The following is a 24,569-nucleotide window of genomic DNA, read 5'->3' on the forward strand; positions in this document are numbered from 1 at the left end:
AAATTGGAGAAAGAAGAAAGAAAACAAAAGAAAAAAGAAAAACTGCCGAAGTACTATTTCACAATCTCTTTAGCATTTTTTTCCTCTGTCTATACAATTAATAACTCTAATCACAGTTACATATTTTTATGCATGGAAAAGAATTTATCTTTAACATTTGATTGGTGAAAATTATGTTTAATGAAAAGAAAAAACTCTGTTGTAATTTTTAATGAAAATACCTATTTAAATAAACTATCTATTATGCTATTAAAACATGTTTACAAATTTTAAAATTTGATCACATTTTTTATTTTAATTTTTAATATAATCATCTTCAAATTGACTTATCATCATAGCAAAAGTCATTGGAGAAGTTTCCCTGCTCTTTCCATTATCATTCTACAGCTTTTGGAATTTCCATTACCACAAAACACTTAAACCTTTCAATTTTATTTACTGTCAAATTTATCTTAATTACACCGTCTAATTAAAAGCTTTTTGTGCATTATAACTCTCTTTACTGTTTATGACTAAGGATAATTCTATTCACATTCTGTCATTTACTTTTCATACTTTTTTTTTAAAATTATTTTTAAATAAAATTATTTGACTATTTTTTTCTTTTTTCTTAATTATTTTAAGTTTTCGAATTTTCGTTACAAATTTAAAAACTCTTAAAAATTTTTGAATTTATATATCTAAAAGCTTTTAAAAATTTTAAAATTTCATTTTGTATTTTCTTAAAAACAATAGACGTGGCTTTTTACCGGGTCGATAATTTCTAACTCAATCAGAATAACGGACATCCGAAAAACTCAACCAGTGAAAAAAACTTTTTTTTGTATAAATAAGAGTGTTTATTATTGTAAGCGGACATCGCCTTCCACAGCATTTTCTCTCCTTTGACTCCCCTTCCTCTGGCAACTCTCCTCTGATCTTAAACCACAAAATGCTTAAACCTTTCAACTTGATTTGCTGTCAAATTTATCTTAAGTCCACCGTCTGATTAAAACCTTTTTGTGCATTATAACTCTCTTCGCTGTTTCTGGCATTTCTCCATTGTCCACCCAAATTCGGCATCCTTAATTTTCAGTCTTGAGTCTTCGTCGTCAATTCAATTTCATAACTGGATCTCTTCCATTGCTCCTTTGTTCGTTGATTGTTTTTTGGTAAGGTAATCTTTTCAGTGACTGTCCTTCGTTTTCATTGTCATCGGTAAAGATCCATCACTGGAAAAAACTTTACAATTTTCCCTTGTTTTTCGTTTTTTTCTTCTCTTTAATAATTTATTCTGTTTTCCTTTCGTTTGTTTTAAGCAGCTTGTGAAAAAAAAAAAAAAGAATGGAGTTTGTTATTGGCATCGTTAGCTCCATTGTCACTTCAGTTGCAGAGTACACGATCGCTCCTATAATAAATCAGATCAAATACCTTTCCAATCATGACAAAAATGTTCAGCGTCTGAAGGATCAAGCTGGGAACCTGAAGTGTGCCAGAGAAAGAGTGCAGCACGCCGTTGATACTGCTAAACGAAATGGGGAGAAGATTGAAAATGATGTCAACAACTGGCTGACTGCAGTAAACAAGAAGATCGATGAAGAAGTAGAGAAAGTGATGCAAGATGAAGAAGAAGCAAAGAAAAAGTGTTTCCTTGGCTTGTGTCCTAGTTTCTGGACTCGCTACAAGCATAGCATGAAAGCTGAAGAGGTGGCGAAGGCTGTTGCTGAGCTACTCGAACGGGGCAAATTTGAACGGGTTTCGTATCGTGCAGCTCCACAACCACCCACATCAGTTGCAGGTTTCGAAGCATTCGAGTCAAGAACACAGGTTTTGAATGGAATCATGGAGGCACTGAAAGATGCTTCCATCAAAGTTATAGGGGTGCACGGGATGAGTGGCGTAGGGAAGACCATGCTAGTCAAAGAAGTTGCTGGACAAGTACAGGGCTCGTTATTTGATTCCGTAGTTATAGCAACCGTAACTCAGACTGTTGATGTTGATAAAATTCAAAACCAAATTGCAGACTTCTTGGGTTTAAAATTTGAGGAAAAGAGTATGGCTGGAAGGGCACTTCTTCTGCAAAAAAGATTGAACCAAAGGAAGATTCTTGTTGTTTTGGATGATATTTGGGCAAGATTAGATCTTGAAGAAGTTGGGATTCCTGCTGGAAATGAACGTGAGGGATGCAAGATACTGCTAACTTCTAGAGATCTCAATGTTTTATTAAGTAGAATGGATACTCAAAAAAATTTTGAAGTTCGCAATTTAAATGAAGAAGAAGCCTGGGTCCTGTTTAAGAAGATGGCTGGTGACTATGTTGACAATTGTGATTTGCAGCCTATAGCTAAAGAGGTAGCAAAGAAATGTGCAGGATTGCCAATCGCCATTGCGGCAGTTGCAAGGGCTTTGAGAAACAAGAGCTTATTTGAATGGAGGGATGCTTTGCGTGATCTAAAGAGGCCTTCATCAGAAAACTTCGCAGGGGTAACACCGGATGTATTTTCAGCTATAGAGTTGAGCTACAATAATTTAAAAAGTAAGGAAGTTAAGTTGACTTTCTTGCTATGTAGTTTGATGGGTCATAATGCTCTCATTCAGGACTTGTTGAAATACGTTTTTGGTTTGGGATGTTTTGAAGGCATCTACACAATAGACGAAGCAAGAGATAAAGTATTGACAGTTGTGAGTAATCTCAAAGCGTCTTGCTTGTTGCTTGATAGTTATAACAACGAACGGTTTGATATTCATGATGTTGTTTTGGGTGTTGCTTTATCGATTGCATCAAGGGACCACCGTATGTTTGTGTTAAGTCATGATGAGGAGCTAAAAGAGTGGCCCGATGAGGAGAGAATGAACAATTGTTATGCGATTAATTTATGTTATCCTCGTATTACAACGGCGCTTCCTGATGAGATGGAGTGTTCAGGTCTTTCCTTTTTTCACATGGCCCATGATGGTTGGGTGAAAATTCCAGCCAATTTCTTTAGACGAACAGAAGGACTCAAAGTCTTAGATTTCACTGGCATGCATTTTCCATCGCTACCTTTGTCAATTAATCTGCTCACTGGCCTTCACATGTTGTGTCTACATCAATGTGCACTTGAAGACATAAGCATTATTGGAAAGATCAAGAGTCTAGAAATCCTTAGCCTGCGTCACTCAGATATTGAAGTGCTACCCAGGGAGATAGCAGAATTGACTCGGTTAAAGTTGTTAGACTTGAGTCATTGTCCTGAACTCATAATCATCCCACCAAATGTCTTATGCAATTTGTCCAACTTAGAAGAATTATATATGGAAGACAGCTTTGTTCAGTGGGAGGAAGAAGTACCTGGCAGTGAAAGAAGAAATGCTAGCCTTGAGGAATTGAAGCATTTGAATCAACTAACCACTTTTTATGCTCATATTCCTAATGCTCAAATAATTCCAGAACGCCTGTTCACTAAGACATTGGACAGATACAGGATTTCCATAGGTAATTCTTTATGGGGGATTTCCATAGATAATTCTTTATGGTGGAGGGACGATGACTATGAATGCTCAAGAACACTGAAACTAAATTTTCGTAGAAGCATTTACAAGGACCATGGGGTGAAAAAATTGTTGAAGAAGACTGAAGATTTATATCTTGAGAGACTTAAAGGAATCAAGAATGTACTTGATGAGTTAAACAACGGGGAAGATTTGCCAGATTTGAAGAAACTTCACATCCAAGATGGTTGGGAAGTCCAATATATCGCAACGGAGAAAATGGGGTTTGGTCAATTACAGTCCCTGACACTCCTCCGTCTTCCACAACTCGTTAGCTTTAGCTCCGAAGGGAGGAGGCGTTCCACATCCCAGCAGGAGCAGGGGGATACAAGCACCAAGGCACTTTTCAATAACCAGGTATTTATTTATTTATTTATGGAGCATTCAATGGCTTAATCTTATATTTAACCTATAGATATAGGTATGCTTCCCGCTCTATGTGGGTTAAAATACTAAAAAACCGTTGAACTTAATTTTTTTTTTTTTATTGTATCCAATTGAATTCTCAAAAGTATTAGTTTTATTCAGTTAAACCTTTACTTTGCATAAAAACAACTAAAATCCATTATTTCATGACACATTTGGCCTCTACATGATCTTTATGTTTGCCACGTTAACATCTCCATGACATATACGAGACAAAAAAAGATTTTGTAGATGTAATTTGGCATGCTTTATGAGTCTCTACTAAATGTCATTTAAGCACAACTCAACAAGAATTCTTCATATTTTTTCGTGTACATTAATTTGGTAAAGATAACAATCAATTAGATCTTGATATTGTAGAAATAACAAAGTTCTTTGATTTTCATACGGAGCAAAGGTTTAATGAAATAAAAATGTTATTATAAGGGCTCAATTGCTTATAATAGAAGTTTAGCACTCATGATCCTTAAAATTGAAGTGAAATTCTATTTTTGTATCTAATCTTTAAAAGTTTTAATAAGATTTTCAATTATCTAAAATTATTATACTTGGGTCATTCTTTTTATGAAACTCTTTAAATTAATAGTAAGTGTCAGTTGATACTATATGGATGATGTCGACTAACATTTCACATGGTAAATGGAGGGATCATGATAAAATTTTATTTAAAGTTTAAAGATGATATTATCTCAAATATTTTTTATATTTAAGATATATTTTATAAAATTTAAAATTTAAAATAATATTTTATATTTTTATTTTAATATAATTTATTAGTTAAATTTTTTTTTTGAATAGAAATAGAATTTCAAAAATTAATATTAAGTTAAAACTTTCAAAATTCTTTTGAAACATTTTAAAAAATTAAGTACAAATTTCCTTATTGATTTAAAAAATTAAATAAAAAACTCCATATCATTTTAAAATATTAAATAAAAATTTTCATATCATTTTAAAAATCGATTTATTAATCTATTCATAAATTTGTTTCTATTGAAAAAAATTAATTTGAATCTATTCTTTATTAAATTTTATACTTTGTAAAAACTAAAAAAGAGAAAATCAAAATCGCCCTCACTGCTGCTAATCCTGTAGGTAACAACTTGGGTTATACAAAAATAATATTTTTATTTTATGTAAATATAATTTTTTTCATAGAAAATAAATTCAAAATAATTTTTTTGGGATTGAAAATAAATTTTTGAATAGATTAATAAATTTATTTTTTATTTACTATTGTAAAATGATATGAAGTTTTTTATTTAATTTTCTAAACTAATATGAATTTTTTTACTTACTTTTTTAAAATGATATGGAGTAATTTTAAAAAAATATTTTTAAAATTTAATTTAACTTTTTTAAATCTATGAAAGTATTATTTTGCTGATAAATTATATTATAATAAAAAATAAAAATTATTTTAAATTATCATATTTTATAAAAATATATTTGAAAATTTAATTTTTTGTTTATTTTTATTTTTTCCATTTTTTCTTCTTTATAAAATATATTTGAAAAAGAAAAAAGGAAAATGAATTTGATATTTTAAATAGAAAATATATTTTTAGATAAAAAATAATATTTTTATTATAATTTATCAGTAAAATAATATTTTAATTGACAATAGATAGTTTCGTTTTTAAATTTATATGGATTTTTTAAAAAAAGATTCTGGAAATTTTAACTTCATTTTAATTTTTGAAAATTGATTTTCTATTAAAAAAAATTTAACCAATAAATTATATTATAATAAAAATAAAAAATATTATTTTAAACATAATATTTTATATAATATATATGAATTATAAAAAATTCAAAGTAACAACATCCTTCTTTTTTAAATTTTGAGTAAAATTCTATTTTTGTGTTTTTATTTGCCACATAAGATACCAGTTGACACAATCATGTGCCATCCATGTGGTCCAGTTAGTATTTTTTATTAATTTAGATAATTTCAAAGACGGAATGATGAAAAATTTTGTACAATTAAGAATTTAATTAAAATTTTTTTAAAATTATAAATCAAAATAGAATTTAACTTAAAATTTGGAGACCACATATGTTATTAACTTAAAACTTTAGTTAATTCATCAATTTATTATAAGCATAAAACTTTCTATTAAGAGATAAAATAAAGTAAAATTTTTAATTTGATAAGTACTGTAGGTGTTTAGATCATTCTATATATTATGCAAAAATCAATAAGATTAAAATTACATATTCCATTATCAATATGAATGTTCAAGATTGATTTATGGATGCTTGTGCCATGAACTATTAAAGATTTACATTTTAATCTACTTTTTAATAACTTTTTTTATCTTTGATTTTTTTTATATGGTAGCTGACCATAAATTTAATGACTTCAATTCTTATGGTTATTTTTGATTACTTAGCAATTAGATAAAAATGATTATAACGGTGCATTTGGACGAGGGATTTAAGAAGATATTTTATTTGTAAAAATTTTTTAAAAATTCTAAAATAGAATTACCTTATTGGGTTAAATAAAAATTGAAATTTTAAAGTTTTTGGAATTTGAATAAAGAATTTTGGAGGGCACAAATTCTCTTTTCAAATTTCACTTAAGATGAATTTGTGAAATTCATCGGTTTTATAGCACAAAGTCAACATTTACTATGTTCCATTTTTTTATGCAACTTTTTTTTTTTAATATTAACTACAAAACTCATTATAAATTTTATTTTTTAAAATTTTCATATTGTTAGTAATATTTACATATTTTGACAAATTTAGGGACATCCATATTTCATAAATATTTTTTTGTATTTTGTTTTTTTTATCTAATATGATTATTTTTCTATTATAATTATTTTTTATCTCACGATATTCAAATATTTAAATTTCATTCTAAGAATAATTATCCAAATAATGCAATTTCAAATTCTTTTATTTTGAATTGGTGTATTTTAAAATGCTAACATTTTAAAATCCTCCGTCAAATTGCACCATCAAAAACTTTTAGCTAATGGAATTCACACTATATGTGTTTATTTATATAACCTAAATCACAGCCGTATTAGGAATAGACTTCTAATAATGTACATTTACAATTCTCTTATAAATAAAATTATAATTCAACTCATAAATTTAAGTTCATATTCCAACAATTACTCATAGAATACATACATGTGTGCAGATAGCATTTCCTGAATTGGAAAACCTGCAATTGTCCTCAATTAACACCCAAAGGATATGGCACAACCAGCCTTCAGATACATGTTTTTCCTTTCCGAATTTGAAGAGCTTGATCATTCAGGGTTGTGGGAACTTGGAACATCTGTTATTAGCCTCTGTTGCAAGAAGTCTGGAGCAGCTCCAACACTTTGAGATAGTGGAATGCAAGTGTTTAAGGGAGATAATAGTTACAGAGGAAATAGAAGAAGAAAAGAAAGATGTGATTCGTTTCCCTCAATTGAACTCCTTGAAAATAAGCGATCTTGAGAATCTCATCAAATTTTGCTCAGGGAATTATGATATTGAGTTCCCATCCTTGAAAGTGCTGAATATTGAGAAATGCCCGAAATTAAATGAGTTCGTTAATGAAACCCAAATGGAGGGGAATTATCAAGACGATGTACCAGCTCTCTTCAATAAGAAGGTGAATTAGTTTTTCACTCTTACAATTATTATGCACTCTCTTTGCTTTGTTTTCTCCTTGCGTTTTTGCCTTTATTTTTTACGAACTAACTCTAGATCGGCATGTTGAATTATATATATATATATATATATATATATATATATATATAGGTTGCAGTTCCTAGCTTGCAAAGGATGAACATCTCCAACATGAGAAATGTAAAGATGATATTTCACAAAGAGCTTCTAGCAGGTTCCTTCTGCAAATTAGAAGAAATGAATGTTCAGTTTTGTGATCAATTGTTGACTATTTTTTCCTCTGCCACCGTGCGAGTATTTCACTGTCTAGAAAAGCTCTTTGTGTTCTGCTGTGATTCACTAGAACAGATATTTGAGCTTGGAGGGTTAAATACCGAAGACACACTTGGTGTAGAATATTCTCAACTAAGAGAATTGGACATTTCCTGGCTACCGGCATTGAAGCATGTTTGGAATAACTATTCCCTTGGAATTCTTAACTTCCAAAATCTACGAAGAGTAAGAGCTGAGTGTTGTCAGAGTCTGAAAAGTCTATTTCCAGTGTCAATAGCCAAGGACCTTCCTCAACTTGAATGTCTAACAATATTGAAATGTGGAGTCGAGGAGATTGTATCGGCAGGGGAAAGATTGGAACAGCCCATTAGGTTTGATTTTCCTCAAGTGTCTTTCCTTCAGGTTATCACCCTAAATAAGCTCAAATGTTTCTATCAAGGGCAACATACAATAGTCTGGCTGAATTTGAAAACAATATCGACGACAGATTGTTCTACTTTACTAAAGATTGTAGCTTTAGAACGTCTAATTAGCACCCAAGAAATGAATGGGAATGGCCAAAGAGATTCTACAATTCCACAGCAACATTTCTCGGTTGAAGAGGTATGATTGTTCCTCATCTACGAATCTATGTCTTTTACAAACCCTTTTAGTATTTTCAATTTCATATAAATTTGCACTCTTTTCCTGCTTTTCTCATATCTGTCAACACATTTAATAATGCATTTTAATATAATTGGTTATCCATATAAAAAAAAAATTAAATATTTATTTCATTTCTGAACTATATATTTTTGTCAGATTGATACATTAAAAAATAAAACAAAAATTCATGATTAAATATATGAATTTGCATTCCATAAGTCAAATTAACTCTGTTAACAAAAATACTAATGTGGCTTAAATGGCCAATAATAAACTGTCATTAATAAATGGCCAATAATTTACATGAGGAAATGCATTAATAAATGGCCAGTAATGTGGAAATGCAAAGTAAATTTACATGTATAGTGTTATGTCATTTGGAGACTCCATTTCGGCAATAAAAAAGAAAATTAAAAAAAATTCTAAAAAAATAGAAAATATTGAAATTTAAAAAAAAAATTGACCGAGAGAAGCATTCTTGAAATTTAGAAGTATGGATAGAAACGAAAGAGATAGGAAAAGAAGAGAAAGAGGAAAGGGTCACTTGACCAGTCACCGATCTGGTATGCCAGAGGCAATCAGATGCCGGTTTGGTAGTCACGTGACAATTGGTTGTCGATTTGCCATGAATTAGGTAAATTGGCAGTTGACCACCTTTTCCTTCAGCTTCTTTCTCTCGTTTCCTTTTCCTTCCCCCTATTTCTCCGTGACTCTCCCTTTTTTTAATCTTTTGAGCTTTTTTTTTTCTTTTTTTTTTTTGGAATTTTGATTTCATTTTTTATTCAAAAATAAAAATAAGAAACTATTCTTTTTTCAAAATTTTTATTTTTTTAATGTGAGACGTAGCACTTATAAATTATTTAAGTTGGTATTTTTTTTGGACAAATGGAACTTTATTATTGGTCAAGTAAGCTCTTTCAGTTTTGATTCAGAAGAAATTATAAAATATTTAACCACATTCAATCTGGTAGAGCAACATTGAGTCTGACTTGGTTTTATTTAATTGGTTCCTAAGGTGACTCCCAAATTAGAGGAACTGCGGTTACAAAAACTTGATGAAATTGCAATGATGTGTGATGGCCAGTTTCTAGTAGACTTGTTTCACCGGATAAAAGTGTTTGTGGTGGACCCATCTGCTAGGTTATCAATAGTTTCTATGGTGCCCCCATCTGCTAGGTTTCCAATTAATTTCCTCCAAAGATTGTGCAAGGTGGAAAATCTTCATCTTAACTGTTTGGACTTCAAAATTCTAATATGTTATGGAGAAGATGTTGGTGAGAAGCCGGATGCTGTACTCTCACGAGTTAAAAAGTTAAATTTGACTTTGTGTAAAAATGTTACACAAATATGGAAGAAATATTCAGAGCTAGGCCACATTATTTTTCCTAATCTTGAAACTCTTGAAGTTAGGTGGTGTTCTGATTTGATAACTTTTGGATCCTCCTCGTCATCATTTCAAAATCTCACTACTTTGCAAGTGGACGAGTGCAAGATGATAAACTTACTTACACCCTCAGTTGCCCAGAATCTGTTGCATCTAAAAGAAATGAGGATGGCACGTTGCCAAATAATGAAAGAAATAGTTGCAAACTCAGAAGGAGATGATGAAGCCACATATGAGATCACTTTCAGAAAGTTGGAATATTTAAAACTCCAGGATTTACTGAACCTTGAAAGCTTTTGTACAGGGAATCACACTCTCAAGTTTCCATCCTTGGGAGAATTAATTGTGATAGAGTGTCCTAGTTTGAAGATATTTTGCCAGGGAGTCTTAAGCACACCACAATTACAGACAGTAAAAGAATCATTTTATCTTGACAGAGAGCGTTGGGCTGGTGACCTCAATACCACCATACAACTGTTGCACACCCAAAAGGTATGAATTAACTCATAATGCTTCCTCCTCCTACAATCTATTCTGCAATTTACTTTTTTAATTGAAATATTGCATCCTTCAATTGTTTTAGAAATTAAAAAGATATATGCATTAATTTTTTATTGCTTTTTAATATATTTATAATCTGATAAAAATATTTAATAATAAAAAATAATTTTAGTTCACACCCAGAATATTGGAATCTAATGTTTGATATATTGTGATTATATTTTCATTCTTTGCTTTTTTTTTTTTTAATCTGGAAAGCGAGCATTCATTCAAAGATTAAAACGAAATATGGTACAAAATAATCCCATTAGTCTCAGCTAATAAAAGAGGGGAAACACATCCAGGAATATCATTAAAGATAATAAAATAAGAGCCAACAAACATATCTCCCACGGCAAAGTTATTCTCATCGCTGCCATATCTTGCCAGCTAATCAGGGCACCTGTTGCGAAAGATTATCTTATTGGTGTGTTGGAACCTCTTCAAAAGAGTCATGCAAAGGGTGTAAAGTCGAAGGTTAGTCACACTATCATTCTTTGCCTTTTGTACTACATTGTGAGTGTTATAATTTTGTATAATTTGAAAATTATAAATTATTTAATCAAAAGCAATGTTTGTAATTTTGTATAATTTCAAAATTATAAATTATTTAATCAAAAGTATGATATCCAATTTAATTTAAATTATAAACCATTTTTATAAAAATGTATAGAACAAAAGAAAGAAAAATAAGTAAATTGCAAAAATAATAAATTTTATGAAATGGTTTTGATTTCAATTTTATTTTTTTTTCTTTTTTGGTTTTATGTCTTTTTACATTTCTTTATTTTATTATTGTTAATATTTTTATTTTTATTTAATAATAAATAATAAAATAAAACTTTTTATTAAAATTTTTTTGAATTCTCTCAACACTTTTAATGAAATTTTAAAAAAATACTAAATGGCAATCAATTGGTCCCTTGATAGGTGAGATGCCATTCAATTAAGTGTTATTTTCCTATAGAAGATAACTTTAATAGTATGTATCATCTATATATAAAAGTGTGAACTCTAAAAGTATTAAAAGTGAATGACATAAATATCCTTATAAATTTTAAAAAATAACAAATTTATCTTTAAATTTTTAACATTTTTTTATCTATTTAATAAAGATTATTTATCATTAAATATATAACTTTTACTAGTTAGTTATTTAAATTTAAATCTAAAAGTGTTAAAATGAATAACATAAATACTCTTATAAATTTTAAAAAATAACAAATTTATATTTCAATTTGTAGCATTATTTATTTATTTAATAATAATTATTTGACATTAAATATATAGTTTTTTATTCGTTAGTTTTCTTTCATGTGCTATGCACGTAATTGTTAATCGAATTATAATTTTAATATTTTAAAATAATTTTAATACCTTTATAGTAATAAAATTGAAATAACCATCGTCATACTAAATTAAACTGAAAATATAAATTTATGTTTAAAAAAAATAAATATAACAAAAATTTTAAATTAAAATTTCAATAAAGAATAAATATTTAATCTTTCTCTATTTTGACTTTTTTTTAGAACTTTTCTTTTAAGTCTTTTGGCTTTAGGTCATCATTTTCATTCATATTTTATATATTTTTTTAAATTTTTTTTAGAGAATTATTTTTTATCACAATCAAATTGAATTTTTTACTTTCCTTTCCTCTCTATTTAATGCTTTTTCTGAGGCTTTTTCTTTTAATTTTTTTGTAGTGAATTTTCATTTTCAATATAAAAAATTTTTAAGGTAATCAATCATTGATGAACTCATTTAAAATCTTTTTTTTTTCATTTATTTGCTATTGAAAATTTAAATTATTTATTTTGATTAGAAACCATGTTCTTATAAAGTTTTTGTTGCTTGAAATAAAGTAAATATATAATGTTTTCTTTTTCATGATCACTTACTTTTTTTTTTTATATGTACTTATTTATGAAATATAAATCATTTTGTAGTTTCATTTTATAGTAAAAAATGCATACTTACATGAATTTTACTAATTAAAAAATATTAATTTATAAATATATCCTAAAAAAAAGGATTTGAAGCAATCAAGAACCATTAATATCTCGATATAATCATCAATGATATTTATTTATATATTTACAAGAGATATTAACTAAAACTACTTTTAATATCGACTATTGATTTCTTAAAAAGCCACTAAATATGCATAACTTACTAAAATATGTTATAATAAGAGTTTAAATAACACACTTTACTTAAAGGTATATCTTATCATAATCAAATAGTTTTCTTATATTGTTCTTTAAATAATGAAATATAATAATTCTAAAATTAATAAGATATGACCTATTTTAGATAAATATCAAAAGATATTATATTTTGAAGGTAACTATGTTTTAAATCTTAGACTTTAAAATTTTGATAATGAATATAATTTTAATATTTGAACTCTTTTTTAATTAAAATGAAGTAATTTCTTTATTCAACGAACACTTAATTATATATATAGTATAAGTCATACAAAAAATTCATCATTTAACCGATATTGTTATAAAAATATAATTTATAGAATTCATATTATTATTAGTATTATTAAATCATATATTTTGATTTAAAATATTATGTACTTGATAAAATAACTTATAGATATTTTTCCTATGGTATTATCTAATAAGTTTAAACTCATTATTTCTTTCTTTCATTTTAAAAATATCTTTAAAGCCAATAATTTTTTTATAGTTGTTGCCAGTGTTATAAAACCTACCACATAACACTACAATTTATTTTTAGTAAAAATATAGTGTTAATCTAGTATATATATCTATATATTTATATATATATATATATATTGATTTGTGATTTCAATCTTGTACAATGTGTAACAAGTGCAATTTATTAGGTTGAATGTCGTGGCCTATATCATTTGAAATTGTCAGATGAGTTTCGATGGTTGATGAAAATGTGGAATAAGAACCCTGGAGAATTTTTGGACTTAAAAAAACTTCTACGTATTGAAGTTTGTAATTGTAGCAGCTTGAAATACATTTTTACCCCCTCTATGGCTTCCAGCCTCAAGCGACTACGCAGTTTAGTAGTACAACAATGCAGTACCATGGAACAAGTCATAGGGGAAAAGGGAGTTGAAGAGGAAGAAACGGGAGATAAGTTCACATTTCCCCATCTCCGCTCCATTCAAATTGAGTCATGTTCCAACTTCACATGTTTTTATTTGGGAAGTAGAGCTCTTGAATTTCCATTGTTGGAAAAAGTTAGGATAGTTGAGTGTCCAAAAATGACTACATTTGCTTCTTCATTTTCAAGAAACAAGGAGAAAGAATCGATTGGCGAAGGAAGCGAAGGGGACCTAAAAAATGCTCCGACCTTTTTCAACGATAAGGTCAGTTTATTATATATTAAGTTTTTTCCTTTTTGGCGGAGGTTAGGAAGATTTATTTTCATATTATTGCAAGATTTTGTCACAATGTTTATGCCTGGCCCTCACTTAAATTCTAGTTATACATTGTTAAGTATCTAACATAAAATAAATTAGCAATAAATGAAATGGATAATATCACTTTAATAGACTTTTATTATATGTAACCGGAGATGAAAGAAAGAATCTATTACTTGATAAATTCCAAAAGCACAACAGAAAATAATCTTAACTTTGATGGCACTTTAACTATCAAACTTTAAATTAATTAATAGTAAATAAAAAAATTCAACTTAAATATAAAAAAATTAAATATTTATTAAACATGATATAACTATTTTAATATACGTTACGTACATCTCTTTATCCTTTCTCTCTCTTTTGTTTTTCTTTGACGATGGGAGCACAGAAATTGGATGAAAAGTAATTTTCCTATATGGGATCATTCTTTTTTTCTTATTATTTTTTTCTTTATTTCTCTCTCTTTGAAATCATTCATTTTCAGTTAATTTGTTTTTTTAAGAAAAACTCATACCATGAGAATTGTGTCTGCAGGTTGTGTGTCCCAAATTGAACTTTTTGGAACTGTCCTCAATTAACATTAAAAAGATATGGGATCTCCAACAGCCAGCATCCGCCCTTTATGTTCGGAATTTAGAACAGTTAATTATAAAGGGCTGTCACAATTTGAAATATCTGTTTCCATCTTTCATGGTAAAACATTTTCTGCAACTCGAAAGTCTTGTCATTTGGGACTATAAGAACATGGAAGAAGTAATATTGTTCATGGAAGGATTGACAGAAGAAGAAAGGATGAGCCCGATATTGTTCCCTAAACTAGAATTCCTGTCGCTCAAAGACCTTCCCAAACTCACAAGATTCTGCTATGAAACTCACAATGAATTCCCCTTGTTGACAACTCTGGACCTAATAAACTGTCCTTTATTGAAGACATTCATCTCTAAATCTGTAATTGAAGATGTCGAAGATGCTGGAGATGAGTCTCAAATTGATCAAAAAGCAGAAGGAAATAACTTGGAGGTTGATAACTGGGTTCTCTTCAATGAAAAGGTGATTCCTTCCTTTTTGTGGGTTTTCATTTCTTCCATCTATTAATTTCACCATGACACTTTGCACAATTTGTTTTCCCAATATTTGAAACTTGTAAGTTTCTCATCTATTTTTTATCTTATGTCCAACAATTAATCCTATTAAATGAATTTTTTTTAGGTGTTCTTCCCTAGTTTGGAGAAGTTGGCAATTGAAGGTATGAGGGACTGCAGAAAGATATGGCAAGACCAACTCACTGTAAATTCGTTTTGCAAACTAAACAATTTATGGGTTGAAGGATGTGAAACACTCCTAAATATTTTTCCGCTTAACATGATGGAAAGACTTGAGGAACTAGACAGTTTGCAGATTGAGAATTGTGATTTATTAGAAGAAATATTTGAGCCACAAGGACTCATTGCTAATCAATCTCATGCAGCAACTTCTACTCATTCTCTTGCGGTAGAAACAGAGGCTAAGTTTGTGTTTCCCAAAGTAACATGCCTTCGATTTGTTAAATTACCCAAATTGAAACGTTTCTACTTTAGGACTCATGCTACAGAATGGCCATCACTGAAACAAATGGAGGTGATTGAATGCCACAAAGTAGACATATTTGCTTCAGAACGTGTGCCACAAAGTAGACATATTTGCTTCAGAACGTGCTTGCTTTGGAGAAACGCAGACAGAGAGTCAGGTTGAAATATCAAATCAGGAACCCTTGTTTTGGGTCAGTGAGGTATAATTGAACACAAAACTTGTAAAATCCGTTGTTCCTTTTTTTTTTAATCTTTAACCAGTTCAAACTCTTTGTTTTTGTTCAATACATCTGTTGATTATCCAGGTTACATTCCCTATCTTACAAAAATTAATATTGGAGAAGACTGCTACTTCGAAAGGGATATGGCATGGACAACTCTCAAGAGACTGTTTCAGGAAACTAAAAGTTCTTGAGCTCATACGTGTCCCTGGGAAATCAGATGCTCTTCCATTTTGCTTCATTCGGTCTTTACCAGCTCTTAAAACGTTGGTTCTAAATGATGCTTCCTTCCGTCAAATATTCCAGTCTGAAGGACTCGATGAGGAAGGACATTCATCAGTTCCCACTCGGTTAAGTAAATTGCGGTTGTCTAAACTTCCAGAGCTGACACATATCTGGCAGGAAGAGTTCCGAGCAGCTTTCTGTAAACTGAGAATTCTTGAAGTAGAGGAATGTGGCAAATTCAAGACTTTAGTCCCCTCATTGGCGTCTTTCGAAAATTTAACAACTCTGAAAGTTTCGAGATGTCATGGAATCTTCAATTTAGTAGCATGCTCAGGAGCTAAGAGCCTGATGCTGCTAAAAAGATTGAGCATAAGTGATTGCAAGATGATAGAGGAAATCATAGCATGTGACGGTGAAGAAATAAAAGGTAGCATTGTTTTCTCCAAACTGGAGTATTTGCAATTAAGTTGTCTACCAAGTCTAGTAAGCTTTTCCTTAGGGGATCACAACTTTGAATTCCCGGCCTTGAAAAAGAAGATTGTGAGAGAGTGCCCAAAGATGAATTTCTGTCAAGGAGATTCAAGCACATCAAAGCTGAACGAGTGCAATTGACAGAAGATGAAGATGAAGATAAAGAAAGAGGGCGCTGGGATGGCCACCTTGAAGCTACTACACAACAGCTTTTTATAGAAATGACAGGGATACAAATGTCAGCCGCCTTTGCTTCTCCCTATCCAGCTTCCTAGCTTGCTAAAATGACGTGGCTTCCTGACCCTACTGATATTTCTAAGTGCAGCTCTCGCAGAATTAATTCATTAATTCAAACCGGGATGGTGATCTATAGAGGACTATGATTAAAAGCATTAAAGAATCTTATTCAGATGTGCATTACAAAGCTTTATCTGAGTATTCAGTAGCCAATCGAATTTACTAAGATGAAGTAGATACAAATAAGTTTATATTTCTGCCCTCTGAAGCTATAAACATAAAGCTTTTAACGACTTCTTGTTAGTCAATGAAAATGATTGTAAAATGCAAATTTGTACCTTTCCATGCATAGCTAACAATTCTTCCTCTAATCCGTCCATATGTTGTACTTTCTTATGATCACAGAATGTCCAAAATTCTGAAGTGGGAGAGGTTAATCTTCAGTTACCCAATCTGGAATAAGGCAATATGTTTTGGTGATTGTGAGATAAGCTCATTTCCCTTCTATTGAAATCAGATGGTAATTAAATACCTGTTCTACTTTCATAATTCTTCCCTTCATCATGGCGCAGTTCCTTTATACAGTGATGGTGGAGATGCCTTCTCATTGCAGGTTGAATTTATCTAGTTTGTAAAAAGAAAAAGGAATTGCTCTGCTGAAGTATGAGACTGCCACTTTCCATTGAACCCGAAAGGTTATTTCACTTCCTACGAATGTGTTATTTGAACTTCAGTTTGCAAGTAATGAATTTCAGGTGCATCATGCTTGGCACTGTAAACTACAAATATGTATCATGTTGATCAGCCAAGACTCCCCTGTTTTAGTACACCCAACTATTCTTCTTCTTCAAAGCTGATGGATTTTCCCATTCCTTCGTACATGTCAACCACATCATACGACTGATTTGTAAATCCTTTAACTGTTATTTTCTCATTTCTCTTCTATGGTACATATTAAGAGTCTAAGGGAGGGGAGCAGAGGGGATTCGAACCTTGAATCTTTATCCTCCAAAGAACAGGTAAAAACCAAGTCAGGGTTATTGTTTCCTCATGATCGGATAATTTATTGCATTTTAGTGGTTTCTTATCATTGGATAATTGGCTTGCTTGGATTTTTTATGTCCTTAATTCCTTACAATAAAATTAAAGAAAAAAAATCACAAAGTAACTTAAAATAGCAACCCATAAATTATGACTATTAGCTTCAGTAAATTACAACAACGCTGAGTTTATAACAGAATTAAGATCCAAATGAAAATTAAAAGATGAAGCTTGAAAATAATGTGTGACCAAAACAACACGCTATAGAAAGTAATCCTGATGGAGCTGGTGGTGGATGTGGTTCGTCCTTAGATTTCTTGCCAGGAAAATGTGTTGCGCCTGAAGCAATAATCACAACAATACAGAAGCAATAGACAACAATCAATAATCAAATGCGCAGGAAAAATAAAGCACACCAAGATTTACGTGGAAAACCCTCCAGTGTAAAGGGAAAAAATCACGGACTACCAGAAAAATCTTCACTATCAAATAATAGCTATACAAAGTTCTTCTCTAGCTAAAACTAGAGCTAATCAACAACTAGAGAAACAATTGGAGAAATCTCACCAAATAAGTGACTCAACAAATACACCCTGGATTTGTTCCTAGAGAGCTTCAAACCCGATCTTCACCGTTCAGAATGTAAAACTCTGAATCATAAACCTTCTGACAAGGTTCCAACTCAATCGGACCACGGATCGACTTCCGTTCAACCAACTCTCCCTTCTCCTTTTTCTCTCTCTGCTTTTCCTGGCTTTTCTTCTTTCTCTGCTTGGTTTTCGACACACACCTAAAACAACCCCACCTCTTTTTTATTAAGTAGCTAGGGCTCTGTGTAAAATAAAAGATCAAGGCCCATGGCCTTTACTTGGTCCAAAACCACTTATATGGGACTGGACCCCATTTTCCTAACAATCTCCCCCTCCAGTCCCATTAGAAGGAGATTCATCACCATAGCAGTTTCATTTGGAACTTACCTTGGCCAGAGAACTCATTCCGGTCAAGTTACTGCAAAGCTCAAGCTTTTCCCTGGGAAGTATCTTAGTCAACATATCTGCTACATTCTTATCAGTATGAACTTTCTTCAATAACATCTGTTGTTCTTCAATCACCGAACGTAACCAATGATATCTAACATTAATGTGCTTTGTTCTAGCATGGTACATGGTATTCTTACTCAAATCTAAAGCACTCTGACTATCACAAAATACCACATACTCTTTCTGATTCAACCCCAATTCAAAAAGAAAGCGTTTCATCCAAAGCATTTCTTTACATGCTTCAGTTGGTGCAATATACTCAGCTTCTGTAGTTGATAAAGCAACACACTTCTGTAACTTAGACTGCCAAGATACAGCTCCTCCTGCAAAAGTGAACAAATACCCTGAAGTAGATTTCCTACCATCAAGATCGCCTGCCATGTCAGCATCAGTAAACCCTTCTAGAACTGGTTGTGAAACTCCATAAGTCAAGCACATTTTTGAGGTACCCCTCAAATATCTAAAAATCCATTTTACTGCTTCCCAGTGAACCTTCCCTGGATTAGAAAGAAATCTGCTCACTACACCAACTGCATGAGTAATGTCAGGCCTTGTACAAATCATAAGATACATTAAAGAACCGACTGCAGAAGAATAAGGAATACTAGACATAGCTAGTTGCTCTTCCTTAGACACTGGACAAGATTTCTTACTTAGATGAAAATGGTTGGCAAGTGAACTGCTAACTGATTTAGCATGTTGCATGTTGAATCTACCAAGCACTCGTTCAACGTACTTTTCCTGTGACAACCACAGCTTTCCAGCTCTCCTATCCCGGATAATGTCCATACTAAGAATCTGCTTTACTGGACCTAAATCCTTCATATCAAAGGACTTAGACAATTGTTCTTTTAACCTACAAACCATACTAGCATCTTGTCCTACAATCAACATATCATCAACATATAATAATAGGATAATGAAGTTACCATTAGGAAATTGTTTAACATACACACAAGAATCCGCTGCTGTTCTTTTATAGCTATGACTCATCATAAAAGAATCAAACTTCTTGTACCACTGTCGCGGAGCTTGTTTCAAGCCATACAAGCTTTTCTTCAATTTGCAAACTAAGTGCTCTTTCCATTTCACTTCAAAACCCTCAGGCTGATTCATATAAATGTCCTCCTGCAAATCACCATGCAAAAATGCAGTTTTAACATCAAGTTGCTCAAGTTCAAGATTCAAACTAGCTGCCAATCCCAGTACCACTCGAATAGAACTCATTTTTACAACTGGAGCAAAAATCTCATCAAAATCGATGCCTGATTTCTGAGAAAAACCTTTTACTACCAATCGAGCTTTATACCTCACTAGTTTGTCACCATCCTTTTTCAACTTGAACACCCATTTATTCTTTAATGGCCTCTTCCCTATTGGAAGTTTAACAAGATCATAAGTACCATTCTTTCGTAATGACTCCATCTCTTCTTTCATTGCTTTTAACCAGTGTTCTCTATCCGGAGTAGCCTGCACATCTTGAAAGCTTTCTGGCTCCCCTTCACTGGTAACTAAAATAAAATCTGAACTTGGATACCTGGTAGATGACCTACGCTCTCTAGTAGATCTCCTGGGCTGAGACTCTACATCACTTGATGTTGAAGGTAGCTCTCCCTGTTCAACACTCTCAGGTAGAGAGGATTGCTCCCCCTGCTCAAAACTAATAGCATCTGCTCATCACCAACTGTGGCTGGCTCATTCATATCCCCAAGTTTTGTTTCTGGCTCATTTTCACCATCTGTGGCTCTTTCCTGTGAAATCTCTGTCGGTGTTGAAACATCACACTCAATAGTAACTCGTGTAGTCTTCTCATTTTTCTCAAGGTCTGCTATGGTTTCTTTTTCATGAAAGACCACATCTCTGCTTCTGACTGTCTTTCTCTTTACTGGATCCCATACCCTGTAACCAAATTCTTCATCACCATATCCTACAAACACACACTGTGTAGCTTTACTGTCAAGCTTTGACCTCTTCTCTTTTGGCACATGCATGAATGCTTTACACCCAAAAATTTTTAAGTGAGAGTATGAAGTATCTTTTCCTGTCCACACTCTTTCTGGAATGTCAAAGCCCAAAGGAACTGATGGTGACCTGTTAAGTAAATAACAAGCTGTGTTGACTGCTTCACCCCAGAATGGCTTTGGTAATTTTGCCATCCTCAACATACATCTGACTTTTTCCACAATGGTGCGATTCATTCTTTCAGCTATACCATTATGCTGCGGTGTTCCAGGTTCTGTCCTCTCATGCCTGATCCCATGCTTTGAGCAATACTCTTCAAAGCTTTTAGATGTGTATTCCCCACCATTATCAGTTCGAATACACTTCAAGGGTAACCCTGTCATCCTTTCAACCTTGGCATGAAATTTTTGAAAATACTGCAGTATCTGACTTTTGTATTTTAACATATACACCCAAGTCTTACGTGAAGCATCATCAATAAAAGTAACAAAATATCTGCTACCACCTAATGACTCAACCTCAATGGGACCACATACGTCAGAATAAATTAATTCCAATATATTTTCTTTTCTCTGAGAACTTTTACGAAAAGAAACTCTATGATGCTTACCAAACAAACAATAATCACATGAATCGAGAGACATACCTTTGGTCAAGGGAATGAGAGAGTGCCTTGCCAAAACCTGTAACCCTTTTTCACTCTATGATGCTTACCAAACAAACAATAATCACATGAATCGAGAGACATACCTTTGGTCAAGGGAATGAGAGAGTGCCTTGCCAAAACCTGTAACCCTTTTTCACTCATGTGTGCCAGCCTCCTGTGCCACAAGTTTGCTGAAGCATCATTTTCAACGGTATTTACCTGGTTACCATTTAATTGCATCCATGTCTTATACATTGTGCAGCATAGTTTTTCCCTTGCAACTATCATAGATCCTTTGAGAAGCTTCCACTGTCCATTCTTTTGTCGGCTTTCATATCCCTCCTTATCAAGGACATTAATAGCAAGCAAGTTCATTTTCATATCTGGAATGTGTCTGACATCCCTCAAAGTCAACATGCAGCCTGTACTAGTTTGTACAACAATATCATCAATCCCAACAATCTGCGACACATTCTTGTTTCTCATTTTGGTACAACCAAAGTCTCCTGCTTTGTAAGTTGTAAACAACTCTCTTTTAGGAATACAATGATATGCCACTCCTGTGTCAACTATCCACTAAATGTCGGGATCACTAACATGATTGCAATCACCATGTGTACAAATCAAAGTAACTAAATCACTATCTGAATTCACTGCTGCAATATTGCTATCATCTGAACTCTTGCCTTTCTCATCTTTTCGCTCTTGCTTCAAGATTTTACAGTTTCGTTTTATATGACCCGCCTTACCACAATGGAAACACTTCACTTTACCTCTAGACTTGGATCTATGTTTAAACTTACAAGTTGCAATCTTTTTAACAAGCATAACTTTATTCATACCTATTTTTCTCTCATACAATGCTGCCAATTTTTCCCAAACAATGTGAGCATCTGACTCCTGCGTTACATGATGGAACACGCTGATATCAATCCATTTTTTGATTGTAGCCAACGTCTTTCTACCTAGCTTCTTCCAGCTTTCATCTTTCATATCTGCTGGTTTAGTCGAATCACCCAATACTGGCTCATACAAATCTTTGCAGTATAGATGATCCTCCATCATAGGCTTCCAAATTGAATAATTTGATGCTGTCAATTTTATCATGGAACCTGTATCACCTTCCATGATCTCAAACAGAATTTACTTCTATCATGGGTTGCTTCTGTATCGATGTCTTAAAATAACCCTCGCTCTGATACCACTTGTTGCGCCTGAAGCAATAATCACAATAATACAGAAGCAATAGACAACAATCAATAATCAAATGCGCAGGAAAAATAAAGCACACCAAGATTTACGTGAAAAACCCTCCAGTGTAGAGGGAAAAAATCACGGACTACCAGAAAAATCTTCACTATCAAATAATAGCTATACAAAGTTCTTCTTTAGCTAAAACTAGAGCTAATCAACAACTAGAGAAACAATTGGAGAAATCTCACCAAATAAGTGACTCAACAAATACACCCTGGATTTGTTCCTAGAGAGCTTCAAACCCGATCTTCACCGTTCAGAATGTAAAACTCTGAATCATAAACCTCCTGACAAGGTTCCGACTCAATCGGACCACGGATAGACTTCCGTTCAACCAACTCTCCCTTCTCCTTTTTCTCTCTTTGCTTTTTCTGGCTTTTCTTCTTTCTCTGCTTGGTTTTCGACACACACCTAAAACAACCCCACCTCTTTTTTATTAAGTAGCTAGGGCTCTGTGTAAAATAAAAGATCAAGGCCCATGGCCTTTACTTGGTCCAAAACCACTTACATGGGACTGGACCCCATTTTCCTAACAAAATATTTATATAAGGCATTTACTGCACTGCTGCTCCATGTCCTTCACAGCACGCACGCCTTTTCACCTGCATCAAACCCAATTTCTGTTTAACATCTATACCACAACATTCAAAAAACACCGAAAATTAAAAATCCTAAAATATATTGTAAAACAATCATTCTTGATTTATGTCATTCTAAATGTTTAATTCTTCAATATTTTTGTTTGCTTTTTTTCTATTTTCTACTTGAGAAGCAAAAAGCAGATTTGTAAAGGAGGCCAATAGGATTTCTATATAAAGCAATCTGGTAATTTTGCTAACGATGCCAGAGATATTAAGGGAAGAACATAAGCTGTAGCCCTACGTTAATTCTAAAGGAAATTATCTTACCTCAGGATCCAGCATAAAGTGTATCGCATCAACCAGCTTGTCAAGTGAGAACTCCTCAACAGGGATGGATGCAGGACCTACTCCTCTGGCATGCACTCGTTCTCCACGGAAAGGCTGATCCTCGAAGAAGGGTACAATAGTTGTTGGACACTGTATTCAAGAGTAAAAGTGACTTTAAAAAGTAGAGAAAGAATCAGAAGGATATACTTTTGGAGATGGCAGGTTAGTGCAGCTTTTAGACCAGCAGCAGCAGTTCCAACTACACCATGATGAACCTGAGGAAAACTTACAAGGATACAGTCAAAACATAACGATAAGGCATTTCAAATAGCTATTTAGCAGTCAACATATTAATACCAAAAATTTTGGATGAGGACAATTACAAACCAGTTTCACAATATTCCATTGAACAAACCTTAAATTTCGATCAACACAATACTGAAACAGGAAGTTCCAATAATTGGTCCCAAAAAAGCCTAGAGAACTTATATGCCATTTAGTGGGTACGGAAGAGATTTCCCTTTCCATAGACCTAAGCACTCGACATCCTTTCAGGATGTTTTGAAGATATATCTCCTTTTCAGTTATTCCTAAGTAAGCTTTGTTTCCTTTCAGCCCTGAACCAACTTTGGTTTTGTTAAAAAAGAGCAACCCTTTACTAATTCAACTTCAGGACACTGTTTTTCAAAACTTAGAGGCATACAAGGGAGAGTGGTCCTAACCTTGGACCTAAATCCCTTAATAAATCCAATAAATGTAACGACAAAGAAAAAAAAAAAAAAAGAGTAAACAAAAGGACCGGAAGAATTGGCGGCATTGGAATCATCACCCGAAATCTTGATGGCGATATCCAGGAATCTCACTTTAGCCTTTTTTAACTTTAAATTAATAATAATAATAATAAATAAATAAATCCGTACGGTGAATTTAATTCATACACCTTGTTAAAATTGAACAAGCGTCCATGGCCTGCTTCCAAAGCTAGATTTAGAAATTTGTTGATTTAAATTTTAAATGATAAAATGACCCAACCTATCTAAATAAATGAAAATTTTTCCCTTCGAAAAACTTCACAATAAATATGTTTTTCCTTGCTATTCCATGAAAAAGGATGCGAAAGGCATATAGGTTTTGATGTGATCATCTTGAATTGGTACTGCTCAA

The 24,569-nt window shown here is 32.2% G+C and overlaps 1 protein-coding gene across 2 annotated transcripts; it reads left to right on the top strand.

The window, feature by feature from the left end:
* The first annotated feature begins 857 nt into the window (after positions 1 to 857).
* Positions 858 to 17,652, top strand: LOC111293847 (uncharacterized). Of its 2 annotated transcripts, none has more exons than XM_022886854.2 (10): positions 858 to 1,156; positions 1,302 to 3,867; positions 7,097 to 7,558; positions 7,708 to 8,451; positions 9,509 to 10,369; positions 10,808 to 10,894; positions 13,278 to 13,775; positions 14,367 to 14,882; positions 15,042 to 15,600; positions 15,706 to 17,652. In XM_022886854.2, exons 2-9 carry the CDS (start codon positions 1,324 to 1,326, stop codon positions 15,561 to 15,563), a joined length of 6,234 nt encoding a protein of 2,077 aa, XP_022742589.2. In that variant the 5' UTR covers positions 858 to 1,156; positions 1,302 to 1,323; the 3' UTR covers positions 15,564 to 15,600; positions 15,706 to 17,652. The 2 variants fall into 2 exon arrangements, with proteins under 2 accessions (XP_022742589.2, XP_022742590.2); XM_022886855.2 differs by having other exon boundaries at positions 858 to 1,151.
* The last annotated feature ends 6,917 nt before the right edge of the window (positions 17,653 to 24,569 follow it).

The sequence above is a fragment of the Durio zibethinus genome, chromosome 14, assembly GCF_047325235.1.
Source record: "Durio zibethinus cultivar Kanyao isolate XHJ-2024 chromosome 14, ASM4732523v1, whole genome shotgun sequence".
In the NCBI taxonomy this organism is placed as follows: Eukaryota; Viridiplantae; Streptophyta; class Magnoliopsida; order Malvales; family Malvaceae; genus Durio; species Durio zibethinus.